The sequence below is a fragment of the Trachemys scripta genome, chromosome 11, assembly GCF_013100865.1.
Source record: "Trachemys scripta elegans isolate TJP31775 chromosome 11, CAS_Tse_1.0, whole genome shotgun sequence".
In the NCBI taxonomy this organism is placed as follows: Eukaryota; Metazoa; Chordata; order Testudines; family Emydidae; genus Trachemys; species Trachemys scripta.
In genome coordinates this window covers 47163635-47185529 of record NC_048308.1, presented here as the reverse complement: position 1 = coordinate 47185529, position 21895 = coordinate 47163635, and the positions used below count along the sequence as shown (strand labels likewise).

At 42.5% G+C, this 21895-nt stretch overlaps 1 protein-coding gene across 1 annotated transcript in view; it reads right to left on the bottom strand.

Moving 5' to 3' along the window:
- Positions 1-19432, bottom strand: part of FAM171B (family with sequence similarity 171 member B) — a 60610-nt gene extending 41178 nt beyond the window's left edge. The window contains exon 1 of the mRNA XM_034786118.1: positions 19258-19432. Within this exon, the coding sequence (XP_034642009.1) occupies positions 19258-19405 (148 nt within the window). The 5' untranslated portion in view covers positions 19406-19432. The remainder of the gene's footprint in view (positions 1-19257) is intronic.
- Between the last annotated feature and the right edge of the window lie 2463 nt (positions 19433-21895).

Below are 21895 nucleotides of genomic sequence, written 5' to 3'. Positions count from 1 at the left end.
AAGCCGGTAGCGCTGGGGCAGCCCGGCTCTTAAACAGAGCCTAAGAGGAGCAGAGCCTCCAGCTGCGGGGGCTCTGCTCCTCTTCAGCTCTGTGTAACTTATACAGTGTAAGTTACGCAAAGCCGCCGGAGCCCCGGAGGGGAAGTGCCCGGCTGGGGGCACAGGGTCCGGAGGCATAGGGGCTGCCCAAAGCCCGAGCACTACCGGCTTCACGGTTTGCTGGGCAGCCTCCAGACCCTGCACCCCCGGCTGGGCGCTTCCCCTCCCGGGCTCCAGCTGCGCTGGGGAAGCGCCGGCTGGGGGCGCAGGGTCTGGGGGCTGCCCGGGAAACCGTGAAGCTGGTAGCACTGGAGCAGCCCTTTCCCCCTGGCTGGGAGTGGGAGGGAGGAGGGGGCGGAGTTAGGGTGGGGAAGGGGCGGAGTTGGGACGGGGCTGGGGGTGGGGAAATGGGCGGGGCCATGGCCAGTGGAGGGTCCTCTTTTTTTATTTATGAGATATGGTAACCCTATATGAACTAATTCTTTGGATAAGTGAAATTGTTTGGAAATTTTCCATTCTTTAAGAATTACTCTAGAATACATATTCCACAAATACATCAGCTAACCAATGATATTATATGTCTATATAGATTTATCTCCAAGTAACAGCACTCAGACACACATAAAAACCCTTTTATTACTTGCACTCATTTTAGTGGTCTAGAAAAGATTGATGATTTTATATCTAATCTCTAAGAAAACCACCTCATTAAGGTTAGACAGCCAGGTACAGAGAACGAAATCTGAAGTATAAAATTAACAGTTCCTCACAAATAAGACAGAAGAAAAATAAGTTAATATCTGAAAAATAATTAGAATGCTACAAAGTAGCTAAACTCCCTGAACATCAAAATTAAAGTGACCTAATTTTAATAAAATACAGAAAAACATCTATTGCTTAGGCACATTAACCTTTCACTTCCCATACAAAGTCATAAATATGAGAAACAGATAGAATGCATGCATTATTTACTGCAAAACCTTGCCAGTACCAGCAGCTTGATAATCCAGCCAACAGTAGTAAGGCTTTGGAGCAAGATCTCAATCTGAACGCTCAGTAAAAACAGCCAGGAGGGCCCTTCTAGAAATATGACAAAGGCCAAATGTTGTCAAATTAAGGCCCTGATCCTGCAAATTTCCATTAATTTTACACTCATTAGTAGTTCCCTTGACTTCAAAGAGAGTGCAAATTAAGCACATGAATAAACATTTGCAGGCTTGGGACCTAACGTATCACACTGCATCCTCCATTACCTGCTCTAAATTCAAGGAGGAATACAGTGCGTAAGTGGATGAATTTGAATTTCTACAGAAGAAAAAAAAAAATGAGGCTCCTGCTTAATAATAATAATTTTAAATGCATAAAGTGCCTACTGCCAAGTTGATCGAAGCTCTGCAAAAGCCATTAAAAAGCAGCAACATTCATCACAGAATACATAATATATAAATCTAATGAAATATTTAGAAGCCAATGTGGTTATTTACATGAAACATTTACTGATTTATAAGCCCTAATCACATGTTCTTTTAACATTCTTTACCAAATTTTTCATATAAAAATAGACAGGAGGAAAAAAAGCAACTGAAAAATACACTACTACAAAATTGCTAAGAACAGTTCCAACTATATAAACTTATTCAATACAAGCTTTACATGGCCTGTCTAAAAGCAGTAGTTCTAGAGATATTATGAAAGATAATTTCCAAAATTTCATTAATTCCTGGAAGCTTCATCATATGTTTAGCACCAAGTTTACATATTAGCCTAATTAGGTTTTAATTACAACCCCTGGTCCTCCCCCCAGGAGAATTCTTCAGGAAACCTATAAATGTGAAAAGTACTGAAGTACTCTCTCTAACTTGAGGGTCTACAATCATTTAAAGGCCTGAAGAAGAGCTCTTTGTAAGCTCGAAAGTTTGTACCTTCCATCAACTTGGTGCACTAAAAGATATTACCTTACTTACTTTGTTTCTCTCATATCATGAGAGCAATACCGCTACAACAACACTGCAAACTATCATTTAAAAAGGGGGAAGTGACAACTGGAACTTCTTTAAATTGACTAATATTTTGAAAAATAAAAAATATAATTTCATCTTTTTAAAAAGCCTGCATAGTGAGACAGTTTGGGGAATACGTGCCTAATGATAGATTCTACTTGGTATTATGAACACTATTTGTATTTGTAACAATCATTGCGAATTGAATCATCCATTTGTAGGAAGAACTTGGCAGGTAGTTCGGAGCTATGTCTGGAAAGCACGGCAAAGCAATCAAGGGGCCATCTCCAAAATGATTTGCCTCTGACTGATAGTAATCTGGCATTGCAAGTTTCCACAGTGCGATCACCAAGTGCAATGCCAGATTACTACCAGTCAGAGGGAAATCATTTTGGAGATGGCCCCTTGATTGCTTTGCCATGCTTTCCAGACATGGCTCCGAACTACTGTCAGTACAGCTCTCATTTTGGTGTCCCTGTGCTGGAGGGCTGGGGCAAGCTCAGCATGCAGATGCAGAAATGTGGCCTTTTGCATCCAAAAAGTGCTTTGTGGGATTTAAAAAAAAAAGGCACAAAATTATGGAATATGGATGGCATTATGGGATGGAGAAAATTGTGTGCTGGAAATTTGACCCCTTGCTCCCAGAGATCCTGGGTGACTCATTTCTATCTCACGACAAATTGTGAAAAGTTCCCAAAAGGCATTTGCACCTGACTGCCATGCATGACCCACTGGGACACCTACTTGGGGTGCACTGCACTTTGCATCGAGAGAAGTACACCCGTTGAGTACACACAGCGCTGATGCAAGCAACCACATTTGCATGAGCAAGATACCAACTTGGACAGCTGTACACCAACTTAACTCTCATTGATCAAAGTTTGAAGTATAGACAAGGCCTTAAGAGTAAAGACATCACGCTTAAATTCCGTTGCTAAGCCTGAATTCCTTTCTTTCTTGCCACATTGTCTCCAAAGGGATTAAACTAGAAGTCCAGGGAGTCCACAACCAAGGTGGAGCTCTGGAGAAGCACATGTAAGCAATTGCGGGGAAGAGGAGTGCTGGGAGGTGAGAGACACCATTTTGGGTCTCTGGCTCCTGAGTTGTGGCCCCCCACATCGCAAGGAAGGGCATCAGACAAGATGTTTGAGCCCAGGGCATATCTTAAGAACCCTGAGCTAGAAACCTTGAAAAAGTTTTGACAAATGGCTGTTTCATAAATGGCATTCCTGTTATGAACGGTATGTATTTCCTTCTGACAATCTTCACAGAACCATAGAAGTTAAGACGTGGAATGGAGCTATTAAATCATCTAGTCCCATCTTCCTGTCAATGCAGAGTTGCTTCTATAGTGTATTTCCTAATATTGTCCACTCTGGCATTCTTTTGTCCACTGAAGCATTTTCTTTGGGGGACAATTCCACACCTTAATAATCTTATAACATGTCTTTTTCTTACTATCATATTATGGGAGTATTTTTCAGCATGGTACAGGTCTAGATTGATTTTCATTAGCACTACTGGGTGTCAAGGTGGACAAAAGTGGATCATTTAAAAACAATGGACTTCTTTATTTTAAAAGAAACACCCATCTTTTTTAAATAATCCTATTTAAAATTAAAATTGAAATTAACAACCTATGTTAAGGCCTATATTTATAATCTATTAAAATCATTTAAATTATATATATAAAAAACTAATATTAAGCAGTGCGTGTCTGCTACCAAGATTTAAAGAAAGGCAAATCACTGAACCTGTGGCTATCACTGGCTAACCACCTGGAGCCAGAGTTTGTTGAAGTACTAAACCAGCTTTCGACAGCAGTAGCCTCTTCTGCAGGCACAGAGAGATTATTTTCTTCCTTTCCGTTTATTCAACTAGTTCAGTTCAACCACTAGTTCATTTAAAGTTAAGTGACCAACAGGGAGTTGAATAAGCAGGAAAGATTCCCTCTTTGAATCTATAAACATTACACAGGTGACAACTTTTCAAAGTGCCAGTGGGTGCTCAATCTCCGGCTCCGCCCCAGTCCCGTCCCCACTCCAACCACACCCCACCCCCGCTCCACTTCTTCCTGCCCAGTTGTGTCCTCGCTCCTCCCCCCAGCCTCTGCACGCTGTGAAACAGGAGGCAGGAGGCGCTGGGAGGGATGGGGACGTGCTGAGATGCGGGGCCTGCCGGCAGGCTGGACACACTGGGAGGGGGAGCTGATAGAGGGCTGCCGGAGGGTGCTCAGCACCCACCGTTTTTCCCCATGGGTGTTCCAGCCCCGGAGCACCCAAGGAGGCAGCGCCTATGAAACATTAGATGTGAGGGGATGAGATCTACATGTTCTAAAATCTTGAAGGACAGGAATAATTAGTTCAATTCACCAGCTACAGATACTTCCTACATTTAATAATTTGTTTTGTTTTAAATGCAAAACATGTTTTGAGAAACTTTTTCTCTCATGTATATAGCCCATTTACAGTAGTTTAATTTAATACAATAATTAATATGCTGTTTTTGTGCATTTAATTGAATTTGAAGTTCCATCCAAATACAGCTTGAGACAAACTGCATATAGGAAAAAAGTTAAGCTATCTAATTACTGTATACATGTGTATAGATCTAGTGTATCCTCTAGCAAAAAGAAGCACCAAATTTAGTGTTCAGGCTATATTTAGTTTTAAATCAACACGTTTTAATGGTTACCAACCAACGAGAATCAACCTTTCTTTAGGAAAATAACTAGAAAGTACAAATGCAAAACACAACATTGATTATTTAAATCAAGGTTTCCTGCTCGCTGACTTAAATCTGTAAGATGTCAAAAGTATAACAATTTCCACACAGTGAAAAAAAAAAAAAATCACAGGAAAACAAATAGAACCTCCTTCAACCATGACATTTAACTCCCTAAAGATTTTGAGCTCAAGACAGATGTACTCATCTAAACTCAAAGTGGAGTAATATAACCTAAAGACCAGTATCAGTGCATGGTTCTCATTAGTTATAAAGAAAAACTATAAATGCATTCATTAAGGACAACTACAGAATGCTTACTATTTTTTGCTAAGAATCTTTTCAAAAACAAAAAAGCTATAAACTCTCAGATTGGGGCTTGAAGTGAGTTCTTTGTACAAGTATGGTAGTAGTCATTTCTCTCTCACCTTTCATACCAAAAGATCTGCAAATGGGAGTAGATACGGAAAGTGACACTGAGGCCTGGGCTACACTTGCAGCTGTACAGCGCTGTGAGGTAAACCTGTCTTCGTACAGTTGAGTAGGGAAAAGCGCTGCAGTCTGTCCACACTGACAGCGCAGCGGCGTGGCCACACTTGCAACATTTTGCAGCTATGTTGGGAGCAGTGCATTATGGGCAGCTATCCCAGCATTCATGTGGCTGCAACGGGCTTTTCAAAACCGGAGAGTGGGGTGGAGTGTGACAGGGAGTGTGGGGGGAGAGAGTGTGCTTTTTGGAGCGTGTCAGCACTCTATTTTGCAAGTTCCGAACTCCCAGCCCCCTGCTCATTCATTCACTCACTCAAAGCAAACAGCAAACTGTTTTTTCTCTGTGGTAGGAGCTTTGAAACCAGCACTTCCGCATTCCTGCAGCTGGTCACAACAATGGAGAGGATTGGCCACTTGACAAGGTGATCCGTACAGCGCTGCAGGTTGATTCCTGGTACACACTCACAGGGGAGAGTCGTAGCCACTCCTCTGTATCTCTTATGCTTCTCGGGGAGGTGGAGTAACTGCAGTGGTGTACCCAGGGAGATACAGCGCTGTAGGTGCCCTGCCAGTGCGGACGGGGAGTGAGTTACAGGCTGGGGGAGGCCTTACAGCGCTGTAACTCGCAAGTGTAGCCAAGGCCTGAGGCATTAGGAGGCCAAAATTTCCCATCTTTAATTTGAGAACACAAATCAGTGGTAAAGCACCTCAGCTCTATGCTATACACTGCTATCTAGCTGAAAAGAGGTTGCAGGGTACACTTCACATCTGTGAAAAGTCCCAAATCCTGCAACAGCAGGTGCAGTTGCATGCAGTTCCCTCATCTTTAGTGTGCAGGCAGAAAAATATGGAAGTCTGCCCCACATGGGGAGAGAGAGAGAGAGGTTTTGAGGGAAACAGTAGCTGTTGGTCTGTGCTGTGCTGACACAGATATACCTGTTTCTCAGCCCACATCTATACTATGGGGACTACTGCAACAAAGCTACAGCACTGTAGCCATGCCAGCATAACCCCAGAGTGTAGACAGAGCCTACAGCGACAGAAGGGTATTTTTTCATTGCTCTACCTCCCCACCAAAGCATTCTTCCATTGACCAATCTGCATCTACATCAGGGATTAGGCCGACATAGCTACAGAGCTCAGGGATAGGGATTTTTCATACCCCTGAGCAAAGCAGCTATCTGTATCTAAATTTTAAGTATATACCTCTCCTCACACTTTCTCGAGAACAACTGAAACACTAAGGGGTAGGAGGGACACACAGTAAAACAGAAACAAAATCAGAGAGTAACAGTGCTTCACTTCATTGCATTATCGAGTATGCCAATTTAAATGAAAGTGACCCAGTGCTGTAGGGACAGTGCACTAATATATGGTGCCTTGTGAAAAATCAGAACTCAGAGCTAGGGGCAAGTTCCATGCTTCCTTAGGGAAAAGGGATAGGGAGAAGGAAAGCTGCAAGAGTGACACTAATGAATTCTGGAGGGAGTAGCTTTCAGAATCTTTCTAGACCAGAGAATGCTGCTGTGATGCAGCACTTTTCGGGAGGGATCACAGGGAAAGGAGGGAGATCATAGAGGAATCCCAACAGTAAATGCAAGTTAAGGATTCCTGAGCAATCTAGTGGGGAAAAAAGGGTATATATCTGTGTCAGCACAGCACAGACCACACCAAAACTCTAGAGAAGACCGGTGGCTAGGGTGCTAATTTGGGATGGAGAAGATCCCAGTTCAATTCCTTGCTGCCCCTCAGGCTTCCTACTGACCTTGAGTCAGTCACTTAGTCTCTGTACCTAAGATCCCCATCTATAAAATGTGAATTATAGTTAGGGCCCTACCAAATTCAAGGTCCATTTTGATCAATTTCACAGTCAGAAGGTTTTTAAATTGGTCAATTTCACGTTTTCAGATGTTTACATCTGAAATTTCATGGTGTTGCAACCGTAGGGGTCCCAATCCAAAAGGTACCCGGAGGTGGGTCTGTTCTTCCCACCTTTGCTCCCCCCGTCCCCCAGCCTGGCAGGGGCACTTGTAACTTGGAGTCCCCTGGCTGGGGCATTCCCAGCAGCACAGGGGAGATCAGATTTCACGGGGAAGGTCTTATTTCACAGCCCATGACACGTTTTTCATGGCCGTGAAATTGGTAGGGTCCTAACTGTAGCGTTTTCCTACCTCACAGAGTTAGACACATCTCTAGATTCCAGATTCTACTATTTTGAATAAAGTTGCCTCCCTCAAATCTCAGCCTTAGTCTTCAGAAGCTCTGACATATTGATTGGCCACTGATGATTTAGTGCCTGCCAACATCTTATTAAAAATTAACAGAAACCAATAAAATGAATGGCAGAAACTACCACCATTTGGCTTCATTCACTTATTGCCATCTGACAAACTAAACTGCAAGCTCTTCAGGGCTGAATCAGAGGTTCCATTTCCCTATTCTGCACTCAACACTTCTTCCCCCAATTACCTCCTTGCTCTTTACTGAGGAAATGAATGCCAATCTGGGCTTCTTGAATCACATTGGAACACTGGTGCTACTACTGTTCAGTATGATAGTCCTCAAACTTTCAATACAACTGAATTGTTTATAATAATAATTCTTCTTTCACCCCTCACTACTTCACTGTCACAGATTGCTTACATCTCCTACCAACTTTCCCTGCTGAAATGTCTATTTTTGGTTTCAGTTTTTGGGTTTACCTTTCCCATGACTGCTCCTGGCAGCCGAGCAATCACCCTTCATGAAACACACAGAAAATAAACCTCCCTCCACATATATTTCCCCTTCTCCATTATATGTTCCTGTCTGATATTCCACCTGTCATATCACCTCTCAATTTCTTCCCTAACTTGGTTTCATAACATCTTATCTCGTTTCTTTATTGCACTATTCTCCTGTCTCCAGTCTACTAGGTTTTATAGTTTCATCCAATCTCTTCCTGTGCTGTGCTACTGTAGTCACCGACAATGATCTTCTCTTGCTATTTCTAATAACTGAGTGTTCTAAACACAGGTCCTGAATAAACGGAAAACCACGATACAAAAAATTGTGTTTCCCACCTCTACTTAGTTAAGAAACAAGAACTAAAAATGCCAGCAAGAATCAAATTTTAGAGCACAGCAATGAACTTCCACACAACAATGTGCATTCAGAACTTGTTTCTGGAGGCAGCAGGGGGTTAGTACCTTGCATTGTGTTCAATGACCTCTTCTGTCTGGGGTGAAAACTGTACCAAACTTATGTAATTCTACTTGAACCAGATGCAGATTTGCCAAAAGGTTCAAGTTATTTGTTTATTTGGAAATGCATATTGGTGCCTATCTTCAAGTGCCTTGGCACCTTACATTCCTAAACACTACACACAAGCAAAACACTAGGCTTTTAACTGAGGGCTGCAAGGTATCCTTCCCCATCCCATAATAAATTAAAAAACCTACAATTCTTGATTTAATCAGTAATCTTTCAAAGACTTGAATATATAAGTCTTATCACACTGCGCCCTGACACTGATTAAACTCTGGCTCCAATGACCCTCCACTGAAAAAGCCAAGCTGCCAGTGGAAAGTTTAACCCCAGAAATGACGGCGAGAGACAATGGATCTTAATTTCTGTGATGGGAATTATGCCGCCTGGCTGCATCAATAGTTCCTAATTTGACAGCCCAGACCTCATGAGCAAGGCCCCATGTCCTATACAATTATGCAGCCAGGAAAACTGCCGCACAATTTCCTTCTTTCTACAGATGCTGGATAATTCCCCCATACAGCTCTACTGCCTCACTCCTCAGCCCCACACTTCTCTGCTGTGGGCTGCGTAGACATACCCTAGAAGATGAGGCAGGGTCACAACACGAGATTCAAAACACAAGGCCCCATTACAGAGAACAACCTGCCAGCAGCTCCCTCATTTATACTGAAGGACTTTGGCTTGAGTGCCTCTGCTGATTTGAACTGCAGCAGTATGTAATGGGGAGAGAAGTGATTTCTACACTGCCTCTAGGAGCTTTGTGGAGAGCATATGAATGTAGCACTTCTCTACATAAACATTTGGAAAGGGAGAGGAGAGCTTAGAATTAATGCAAGCACCCAGACAGATGTGTATATATGTGTCAAGTTTTACATCTTCAAAGCATTATCCATGCACTGATTATACCTCACATAAACCCTGTGCATTATTTTCATTTGGAATTATTTTCCTCACTTTACGACTGGAGAAACTGAGACACAGCAAAATTAAATGACTGGCATAGCAACACAGTATGGTCTTGGGCTGACAGCTGGCCCTTGGGTCCAGAGGGCGCTGAAGAAGGGATACATTTTTCATGTGTTCCCCAGATGCAATTAAAAAGTTATTTGTAAAGTTGCGAGACTGACTGCTGACAGAACATGCCTGCTACTTATCTGAATAGTTATAATCGAAGGTGTCCAAAAATTATTTAAATGAAAAACAGTCTTTTATTAAATTATACCTCTTGAAATTTTTCAATTTTTCAATGAAAATCCATTTTAATGATTTTGTCAAAGTTTTTAATTTTTTTTTTTGTAAAAATAGCTACCATTTTCTGACTAGCTCGAACTGTATTATCTCACTACAGCAGCTTCTTCTGCCACCACTATGACCTGAGGATGACACATTGCTCAAGGAAATGGTTAAGAGAGAGACCCAGGTCATTTACACTAAGACCCTTAAGAAATCAATCCGAAGAGAGATCTGCCCTTTTGAGAATGTGCTACCAGTTTTTTTCAAATATTTAATTTGGGAGTATAAGGATGGCCTGACAGGGTAGGGCTGAGGAGGGAAATCTGGATCAGGAGCACAGAACAAAACTATGGAGACAAATGGAATGGCTATAGGAAGCAGCAACCTGTGGGTAGCTACACAGTCAATTCAATAAGACTTTGTTGGTATGACAAGCAGGCTGGTTTGATTTAAATTAGCCAGCAAGAAACTTGATTTAAACCATTGATTTTACTCATGTTTTGCATTGAGCTTTTCAGTTATTTTCCTACAGAAAGGTTGATTCTCATTGGTTGATAATCATTAAAACATTCTGATTTGCAATATGGTACTTCTTTTTGCTAGCCAGAAGGATACACTAGATTAATACACATTTGTTTCAGCAATTACATAGCTTAACATATATTTATTCAGATTCTTAATTTACACTTTATTATTTTAGAAAATGGTAAATGATGTGTTAATATTTACTAGATTTGTGTCAAACTATTTGGATGAAAACAGGAATTAAATTAAAAATGCACAAATGCATTCTAAATTTTGTTTTTTTTAAACAGTTCAGTAAAACTACCTTAGTGTGTTGGCACATACGGGGAAAAAAGTTAATCAAAACGTTTTACATTTAAAACTAACTAATTTATTAAACAAAGGAGGTATTCTCTGTAGTTAGCTAATTGAAATGATTGTTTCTGGTCACCCTTTAGAACTAGTACAGCACATCCTCTCACACCTAACTTTTATTCATAGATTGGAAAGGAAAAACAAGCTTTCCTACCTCTTCAACTTCCAATGAGTGTCTCAGTTCTGAATGGATTAGTCATGAACTGAAATGAAGAAAATATTCTCTCTGCATCTGCAAAAAACTGCCAAAAGCTAGTTTAGAACTTCAGAAAACACTGGTTCTAGTTGCTTAGCCAGTAACTTCCTTCAGTTTAGTAATTTGACTTGCTTTAAAACTTTGGCAACAAATATGTTATTTTTGGGTAATTTAAATTATTTAAATAGATTCTAATACACTTAGGCCTTAATATTAGTTATCATAAACACATTTAAAGTTTAATTTGAAATTATTTTAAAAAACAAAAAAGGTATTTACATTTTAAAAAATCTCATATACATCAAAAAGCCTTTGTGACACATGGCTAGAAAGGGTTAAACATCCTGCAAAATAAATGGCTCAAATTCAACCCTTAAAGACACCTGGAAGGATAATGTGTGCTTTTGCATATTTACAGGTATATGGGTTGGTCAACAATGTAATCAACAGTCCCTGTCTATGCTGTATTCTGATAATCCAGCGATCAAAAGAACATCCTAGCATTTAAATGAATTGTAAATATGGGATATCTCTGTATTCAACTCTCTTTGAAATGTATAGCAAATCATCTGTGAATGGTGGAGGAACAAACCAATTGCCTTATGTTAATTCTATAGCAAAGTACAGGTGATGGACCTCCTTCAAAGTCATCTTTAATTATCTTTTGTTCACCAAGGTATTCTGTCATCTCAGATCTCCTTGAGGCTTCATACAGGGGAAGCTTAGGCATAAGGACTGAGATCCCAGTCCTAAATTGGAACACCCTGCAAGGACATTGGACTATAACCTATGAACTATTTCTGAAAGACCTCTTTGCAATTACAAAGCTCACCATCTCTGCTATAAATCTGAACCTCAATGAACTGAGCTCATGTCTGTATGAATATTGATCTTTTAACCATACTCTCTCTCTCTCTCTAGTTTTTTTAAATACATTTTAGTTTAGTTAATAAGAATTGGCTGTAGCGTGTATTTGGGTAAGATCTGAAACATTCATTAACCTGGGAGGTAATGTTTCCGATCCTTTGGGATTGACAGAACCTTTTCTTTTTTTATGATGAAGTAAGATTTTCAGAAATCATCATATTTGACGTAGGTACCTGGATGGAGGCCCGAGGCTGGATCACTTTAAGGAAACTGTGCTGTTTGACTCCTGAATAACCAGGGAGGTAATTAAGAAGCTGTTTTATGCTGGCTTGGTAAATCTAAGTATTGGAATATCCACCAGCTTTTGGGGGATTGTCTACCCCATTCTTTACAGTTCACCCTTATTGAGTGACCTCAGCTGGTCCCCACTGGGACCCCAGTCACAGACTTATTTAAAAAAAAATTAGCTTTATTCACCTGCTGACAACAAGTGTTTCCTAAGTGTAAGAAAAGGATGGACCCCACTTCAGATATTTCTCAGAGTCAGACCGGACCCATCCTAGATAGGCTTACACACTATGTTAGGAGTTTGATCCCCTCAGTCCATTTGTTGTTACTGTCCATTCCTGAACCAGAAGTAGATTGCTATGCCACAGAATGCCATCTCTCTTTTTTCTTCCAGGCTCAGCCAGTTTTTTATTCATCAATTGTTGATGAGATGTCTTATGAATCGTGACCATTGGAGGAAATGTCTTTCTTGTGCTTCTTTGTATCTGGGACACTGGAGTATAAAGTGTTGTTTTGTCTCAATATTTCCTCTGCCACACTGGCTCCTCTCTGGATTTAAATGATTTTGTGCCTCCCAAATTCCTCCTCTAATTAGTGATCACTAACTTGATTTTTAGTGAGAGTCTGCCGTGATGATGTAATGTGATGCTTCTGTGCAGGTGTCTAACAGTCAAGCTTGTGGCTACTTTTTGATTTACTCTCCCTGGTGACTCATAAATTAGTGTGATAGATGCTGTTCTAACAATGGGCATTTTTGGTTTTGATAGCTTGCTCCGGCGATCAGGGGGGTTGGAGTTGTCGTCATTCCTAATGCTCAACAAGTAGGAATGCACTGTGTTTTCATTTAGATTTATTTTTTGATTTTGATTTTGTGGTGGATATCTCACTTTGGTTGAGATATCACTAGAAGCTGAATATTGTTTTCTACATGTTAATTAGTTGAGGGAATTGTCTCAGTTCTGCTCTGGCCTGCCTCTCTCCCTGGGCTTCTGAGCCCGAGTGCAACTTCAAAGCACTGTTTACACAGCTATTTTTAGGGTTCCAGCCCTACTAGCCCAAGTCTGTAGACCGGCTGCGATGCTCATTTCTGCAGCTTGTGAAAAGGTACCATTAGAGCCTAAATGTCTTGGCTTGCAGTGTGACTCGAGGGTTCTTTCTTTTTCACTCTCTGCTTTAAGGCTGAGAGGAGGTGGGGATGGCCTGTAGTGCACAGACATATGGCCAGTCCTTTGTTTCTGTGATTTCTCATGAACGGAATAGACCATGCTGTGGGGATGAGACAAATATTTCTTTTTATCCTTATAATTCAATTAGTGGCCCAACTCATTTACTGCACACCATCCAAAATCTATATTTTACAGGATTATTCATTTTCTCAACATCTTCAGAGTAACAGAGTGCCTCACAAGCATTAATTAATTTACCTCCATATTTCCCTTGCAAGATAAAAAATTATCTCCATTTTACAAACGGGGAAACTGAGACAAATATTTGCCTGACTGAGATCAAAACCAAGAGCAGAACATAGGAATGCCTAATTCCCAGTCTTGTGCTCATTCCCCCAGACCTCACTTCCTTACTGACAGAGATATTGAGCATTCACAGCTCCCATTGACTTCAGTTGCAGTGTTCAGCATTTCTGCAGATCAGACCCTACATGTCTCAAGTTGGGCACACAGAAAATAGGGAATATACAAAGTCTTTGGGGCAGACGCAATCTTTCTGGTCTGCATTTGTACAGCACCTACCATCATGGAGTCCTGGTCTATTACTGGGGCTTCTAGGTGTTACTTCAATTCAAATAAATAATATGAGTGGCCATTTGCCAAAATAATGCTTCAAGTGGCTCTCTCAGCATCACATAGGAAGTCTGTGACAGAGGGAGAGAGAGAATTGAGTTCTCCTGCGTGACCGTCATCTGCTTTAACCATAAGCCCCATCCCTCTCTCTTCCTGTTAGGCCTGTGACTTGTTCTCTACACATCTAACTTACAGAGAAAATAAGGGAGGAACCCTACAAACAGCTTCATTCACTACATAACCCTGATTGAGTCCCTGAATACTACCCATCCTGTGCACACTGCAGCTCTATGAACATATATGTTTACCATAGTTCTTTAATGCAATTCTCTAGGTTTTTAAAACAGAAAACAAGTAAAATACAAATTCTATTATATGAAACTGTACATTTGTACAGTGAACTTAAACACAAAAAGGAACCTTACAAGAAGTGAAACTTGGATAGACAACTAGAGAGGAGTATAAAAATATTGCTTGAGCATGCAGGGGTGCGACCAGGAAGGCGAAAGCACAATTTTAGTTGCAGCTAGCAAGGGACGTGAAAGGTAACAAGAAAGGTTTCTACAGGTTTGTTAGCAACAAGAAGGTGGTCAAGGAAAGTGTGAGACCCTTACTGAATGGGGGAGACAACCTAGTGACAGATGATGTGGAAAAAGCTGAAGTACTCAATGCTTTTTTTTTGCTTCCATCTTCACAGACAAGGTCAGCTCCCAGACTGCTTCACTGGGCAGCACAGTAAGGGGAGGAGGTGAGTGGTGAAAGAACAACCCTCACTGGTGAAAGAGCAGGTTAAGGACTATTTAGAAAAGCTGGACGTGTACAAGTCCATGGGGCTGGATGCAATGTATCTGAGAGTGCTGAAGGAGTTGGCCGATGTGATTGCAGAGCCATTGGCCATTATCTTTGAAAACTCGTGGCGATCAGGGGAGGTCCCGGACAATTGGAAAAAGGCAAATATAGTGCCCATCTTTTAAAAAGGGAAGAAGGAGAATCTGGGGAACTCAGTCCCTGGAAAAAATCATGGACTTCAAGGAATCCATTTTGAAGCACTTGGAAGGTGATCAGGAACAGTCAACATGGATTCACCAAGGACAAGTCATGCCTGACCAACCTGATTGCCTTCTATGATGAGATAACTGGCTCTATGGATATGGGGAAAGCTTTTGATATGGTCTCCCATACTATTCTTGCCAGCAAGATAAGGAAGTATGGATTGGATGAATGGACTATAAGGTGGATAGAAACCTGGCTAGATCGTCGGCCTCAATGGGTAGTGATCAACGGCTCTATGTCTAGTTGGCAGCCGATATCAAGCGGAATGCCCCAGGGTGGCTCCTGTGGCCAGTTTTGTTCAACATCTTCATTAATAATCTGGATGATGAGATGGACTGCACCCTCAGGAAGTTCATGGATGACACCAAGCTGGGGGGACAGGTAGATACGCTGGAGGGTAGGGATAGGGTCCAGAGTGACCTAGACAAATTGGAGGATTGGGCCAAAAGAAATCTGATGAGGTTCAACAAGGACAAGTGCAGAGTCCTGCACTTAGGACGGAAGAATCCCATGCACCGCTACAAGCTGGGAACCGACTGCCTAAGCGGAAGTCCTGCAGAAAAGGACCTGGGGATTACAGTGGATGAGAAGCTGGATAGGAGTCAACAGTGTGTCCTTGTTGTCAAGAAGGCTAATGGCATATTGGGCTGCATTAGTAGGAGCATTGCCAGCAGATTGAGTGAAGTGATTATTCCCCTCTATTCGGCACTGGTGAGGCCACATCTGGTGTATTGAGTCCAGTTTTGGGCCACCCCACTATAGAAAGGATGTGGACAAATTGGAGAGAGTCCAACGGAGGGCAACAAATATGATTAGGGGGCTGGGGCACATGACTTATAAGGAGAGGCTGAGGGAACTGGGCTTATTTAGTCTGCAGAAGAGAAGAGTGAGGGAGGATTTGATAACAGCCTTCAAGTACCTGAAGGGGGGTCCCAGAGAAGATGGAGCAAGGCTATTCTCAGCGGTGACAGATGACAGAACAAGGAGCAATGGTCTCAAGTGCTGTGGGGAAGGTCTAGATTGGATATTAGGAAAAAACTATTTCACTAGGAGGGTGGTGAAGCACTGGAATGGGTTACCTAGGGAGATGGTGGAATCTCCATCCTTAAAAACCTGTAAGGCCAGGCTTGACAAAGCCCTGGCTGGGATGATTTAGTTGGGGATTGGTCCTGCTTTGAGCAGGGGGTTGGACTAGATGACCTCCTGAGGTCTCTTCCAACCCTAATCTTCTATGATTCCCACTGTCTCCTTTATGTCGCATCAATAGGATATGAACCCTGAAATTGGAGCACAACAACTCAGGCTCTGATCATTTGAGCTACCAGACTAAATATTTCAATAAAGGGCTGTTGTCCTAGAAGACAATGGGCCTCTGAAGCCACATGCATAACATGGGATGGGGTTTGCGGGGGAGGGAGAAAAGTAGAACGCAACCCAACTCTCTCCCTCTCTCATTCAGGAGTCTGGGGAAGCTCCTTCCTCCTTCAGTGGAAGTGGGATGGGTTACCAGGGCAACATGATGGGTTGGAGAACTGAGCCAAGTCCAGCACAGTTCTCTTTACCTCCTGGAAAGACTGTCTGCTCCTGGGGTTCCCAGTGCAGTGTGTGCTCCTGCTGCAGCAGCGAGGGGCCAGTGCTTTAGAATGTTCATGTTCAGTTATTATGCTGCCTGGACATTGCTGGTAATGGAAGTGACAGAAGGAAAATTACCATTTTCAGCAGTTGATAATTCAGCGTAAATCTGAACAGAATTTCACAGGACAAAGAAAAGATTTATTTCTGGCCCCAAGGCTTTCTTCTTGTTGAATTTCAATGTGAACAATTAAGGTGTTAGAGAATCTCGAAAAAATGTCACAAATTTTATGATGAAACCTAAATCTTACGATAGACAACCTAAATATAAAGCTGGCTACCAAACGCCCCATAATAAAAACAAACTGCCTAATTCTCATGTAAAGAATGATTATGTTTAGTCACAGCTATTTAAAAGCAATATATGGTAACATAAGTTGAACCAAGATCATTTCTAAAACAGACAACTGGAACACTAGCTGAGGACTGAGATGCACACTAACAGAGCTGTGAATATATTTAAACAGTACCTAGTCAGTGCATTCAATCATTTTGATGAATGTTAGTTGGCTTGGATTGTCAACAGGAAATGTGTACCAAACTGCCTTAGGCCTTTTTTTAAAGCCCAGCCATCAAGAATTTTTATTTAAAATAAAACCAAATAGAATCAGCTAAGAATGTGGTGCCATTAAACTGTTGTTTGAATGACTTCACCGAAAAAATAAATGTCTTATAAATAAAAAGTTTACCACACAAACCAGTAATGTTGACACAATATTTTAACTTGGGCTAGGGTAAATGGTAAATATTTTCCATAAAAATTGGGGGGCGGGAAATACAGGAATTTTTGTTTTTCTTCCAATGCTGAATGACAACAATGCAGTTTTCAGTTCCCACAACTAAGCCCTTTTCCCCCTTTGCCTACATTAAAAGGTTTCTGAAAAACAACGTTTTGGTTTTCCGTAGAAAAACCAATGTGTGGCATCAAAAAAAAAAAATTTAAAATCCTTTTTCTCTAAAGCTTTCCTGGTATTTGTTTAATTATTTTATTTGCGACTATAGAGGGAAAAGGAACAAATCCCCTGATCTACAACAATAACCTTGAATTGTATTCATGTTCAACAAAAACTTTTTCATTTCTGTATGCATGTTCTAGTGGTTATAAAATAAGTCTATTTCTAGCTACAACTCACTTATCTGTACAATCGGTCTAACACTGACATACTTCACGTGGGCTTCACTTCAGCAAAGCACTTAAGCACACACTTAAATTTAAACATATACTTCGGTCTCGGAGGCAGTATTCAGTGCCTGACTGGACTGAACTGAAATGAAGCTAAATCTGTGCTAAAGTGATTTGCAAAATGAGGCCATGATAATATAAAGGCTTAAATAATGTTTGGAAACATTTTGAAATCCTTAGATGAACGCCAGTATTATAAGTACAATTTTTTTTTAGGCTGACTTCAGAAGATGTGTGTAGAAAAATGTCTTTTAATCAGAAATATTTTCTAAAAACCCTATTGACTGGTTTCCCCGATTCAATTGCAGGATTGACGCCTTCATTTGTGAAATAACTACCTTGTTCTACATACAGTTGTTGGGAAAATTAACAGATATTCTTGTTCCACAGAGTGCATGTGAAAACAAATGAGCTCACAGATTTTGCCACTCATTTGAGAGATTTAAACACATGTATCATCCATTACATTAATCTAGTGATTACTGCCTGCATATAGGAATTCACCAAGGCACACTTCCCTAAACAGCATTATCCAGTCACTTAAGGGACCATCTCCTGCTATCAATAGGTCAAAGCAACCATATAGCTAAAGGGATACATTCCTCCCTCCCACCCCGCAACACCGTTATAGTATCTGCACAGTAAAGAGATCCAGTGATAGCAAAAATGGATTCTGCTTAGGTGTTAGGAACTAATATGGATCTACTATCTGCTTCCCTAAAAACACTTTTTTCGGGTTTCTGAAAAATAAAATGTTCCATTCTTTGCATAAAAGCAACTTGAAGCTGTATTTTCACAAATTCAGTCATCACTGACGTGTGGTAGATTGCAGCCAGCAGCGTGTGTTCGTCCAGAGTGCTAACACAAGCAGTTTAAAACGTTGCTGAATCTGCCTGAATCCCAATCCCGTTTTTAGCAACGCGCAGAATGAAAACACCAGGCGGGGGTGGAGGAGGGGAATACAGACCACTGGGACACGTAATTTCGCCCAAGCCACGCAGAAACCTAGTGGATTTGATGGAGAATAATCATGACGCCTTCTTTTCCACTCCCACAGAAATACTATGTCACCCTTCCCCTGGGAACAATTTTGTTTTTCAGACAAGAAAAATCTAGGTAATGGCCTTTTCAGTTCCGGATGCTGTGACAGCTGTGGAGAAAGGTCCATTCAAAGGCTCCCAAGGGTTCTGCCTCCACGCGAGCCCCAAGTCTGGCAGCTGCTGCTCTGAATTCCCAGGCCAGGCCAGGCCAGCGAGGGGGCTGGGAGGGGGAAGGAAGAGCAGCTACTCCAAGACTAATTCACGTGCCCGGGAGCAATGAAGGAGGCTTCGCTGAACACAGCGGCCACGACCCTGCGCTCAGCGCAGCACATGCACAGGCGTGTCCGGGCAGCCCCCGGGGGCAGGGGGAGGGCTCTGCTGGGGAGCGGTGCCATCTCCAGGGCTAGGGGCGAGCGCCCGGCCCCGCACCCGGGGGTCCCGCGGAGGGAGGGCTGGGGCGAGCTCCCGGGGGAAGGCGGCAGGTGCGCTCCCGGGGATGGGGGAGCGCCGGTGCCATCTCCCCGGGGCAGGCAGTGGGGGCATGTGCCCGGGGCGCGAAGCCGCGGCGGGGTAGCGGGGACGGTACCTGCAGTAGCCGCGGAAGGTGCCCCGGGGCGGCTGCGGCTCAGCTCGGCGGGGCTGGTGGCGGCGGCGGGGACCAGCCGCCCCCGGAGCAGCAGCGCGGCCGCCAGCCCCAGCAGCAGCGAGGGGAAGCGCCCGCACAGCCCCGGCATGGCCAGCGGGCAGCGGAGGCATATTGCGGGCGAAGCGACAGAGACTGGGGCCGGCAGCTCCCTGCTGCCCGCCCGGCTGCGGCGGCTGCCGGAGGAGGATGGCGGGGCGGGAGGCGGCCCGCGCCCCCTGCACAGACACACGTGACGAGGGGGAGGGAGCCCAGCGGGGGAGCTCGGCGCGCCCCAGCCCCCACAGGTGCTCGCCGGGCTGCCCCGGCCGGCCGGCCACAGCGCGGGAAGGGGAAGCTGGGCAAAGTCTGCCTGGAACCGGGGATTAGTTGCCCTGGCGCGTCAAAGCAAGCGGGGAGAGATGCTAAAACATCCGCTGTAGGACATGGGGGGCAAGGGCCGGGGATGAGCGCGATGGCCCCTTGCGATCCAGTGAAGCTCTGAATTCCCGGACCCTGCTAAACTACAAGTGTTAGTTAATAGCTGCCCCGCCTCTGTTAAACCCCAAACCTTGGGCCTGGCCTCTGCCGCTGAGCTCCTCTCCACTCAGCGTAACACTTACTGAGAGCCTCAGTCCCCCAGCCCCATCTTTACTCCCACTCACTGGGACCTGGCCCCCCAAACAGGCCCAGTGGTCACTGCTCAGGTCTAAACCAGGCAGACTCAGGCCCCAGGTTGCTAAGTCTTTTGCTTTTACAGCAAGTCTCGTGTAGCTGTGTTGTTTTTCTTAAAGTCTCAGGTTCTGGAATCAAGACATTAATTGAGACTCTCCACTTTAGTTTCAATACAATTTGTGTGGGTGTGTGTGTGTCGGGGAGGGGGAGAAGGAAGAGGGAAGTAAGTGTATCCTAAACATACAGAAAATAGAAGGCAAATAAAAACCAAAAACTGTATTACTGTTTTAAAAACACATCTCATGATTTTCAGACCAGGCTCATGATTTTTGAAAACTTGAGGTTAGGAATAGGGAAAGTCTTTACTAATAAAGTTACATCAAGCCCAATTATTTCCTCCCCCAGTGAATCCGATCCTGCTTTCTAGATCATATGCGCTATACAGCATCTTGTACAATTAAGAGTTTTTTGGCACTTAATGCTAAACACTTACATTTTAGTCTTAGTAATCATAGAATTGTAGGGCTGGAAGAGACCTCCAGGGGCCGTGTAGTACAGTACCCTGCACTGAAGGTAGGACTAAGTATTATCTATCTAATAAAAGTATTATCTAAAAAAACAGAGTCTATCAAACAACCCATTTCTAGTGCACATATTTGATGGAATGCAGAAATTTACAGTTGTACGGGCAGGGCCGGCTCTAACTTTTTTGCTGCCCCAAGCAGCAAAAAAAAAAAGCGCCGCCCTGCCGAGCCCCCCCCCCCCCATACTATAATTTTACAATTAAAATTTCCCCTTCAATAAATAGATTAGCCAAATAAAGCAGGTTGTAGGGAGATATGGACGCGTTCTTATCTCAGAAACTTCCATAGGGGGGGAGTAAGAGGAAGGGAGAAATATGTGCAACAATGAAAGATTTCCCAAACCTAAAAGTGAACTATCAGGTTAAAAATCTTTACGAGTTATCAAAACTAAAAGAATTTTCAAAATCTAATTTACTTTTCCTTATCATTTAATTACTTTAATGTCATTCTCTACAGAACAGTGTAATTAATTCATTGTCATCAATAATGACTTCATAGAGATGAAGGGTTGAAGGAACAAAAATCTAATTTAATTTTAACCAGGGGCGCTGATGGTTTAATGCCACTCCTTTTGGACATGGAAAATAGACAATCAGTTTGATTCTCCAGATCTCATGCTCTAGTCTAATATAATGAAGCCCCCACTAATAACTACTTGCTGAATCCAGTCGAGCAGGCATGGGGAAAAATGTGCATCTCTCTGCACCGTAGTCTTATCCCTTAGGATCTCATGATTTTTCACCTTTCCTCGGGAATGGTTGGATTAAATGTGGCATCCCTGCATATAGTTATGTAAAGATGAGGAACATGGGTCTATAAAAGACTTTCTAGTTTGGCTGCTACCTGCTTCCCCCTTTGAGCTGATGAATGATGAAAGATTATATGGCCCTGGGAAAATGGTTGGATCCCTTAAGTATTCATTTCCAAATGTTCTAATATTTGGATTTTTAAGTAGTTCTAATATTTGGCCTTTAAAAAGTATTGATTTTTTTAAAAAATAAAAAGTTATTTTGGATGTTGGTTGGACCCACTCTCCACCTTAAACTTTTTAAACTAAGGTTTTAGTTATGTACAAAAATATGAAATGAATGCTGAAAGACAAAAATTGTTGTTGAAGATGATGACTTCCAAAGGGGAATAATATTGTATTTAGATGAATCTTTGAGGTGGGACTACCTCTAGCATATCTACAATTGTTCATTTACAAAAAAAATTGTATCAGACATTTTTTTTAACCAATCTTGCAAGGATATGAAAGCCAATAATAAAAAATTTGTTTCACTTACCTGAATACTTATTTTCTCTGAGGTATTATGTCTGGCAGTCCCGTTTAGAGAGTAGCT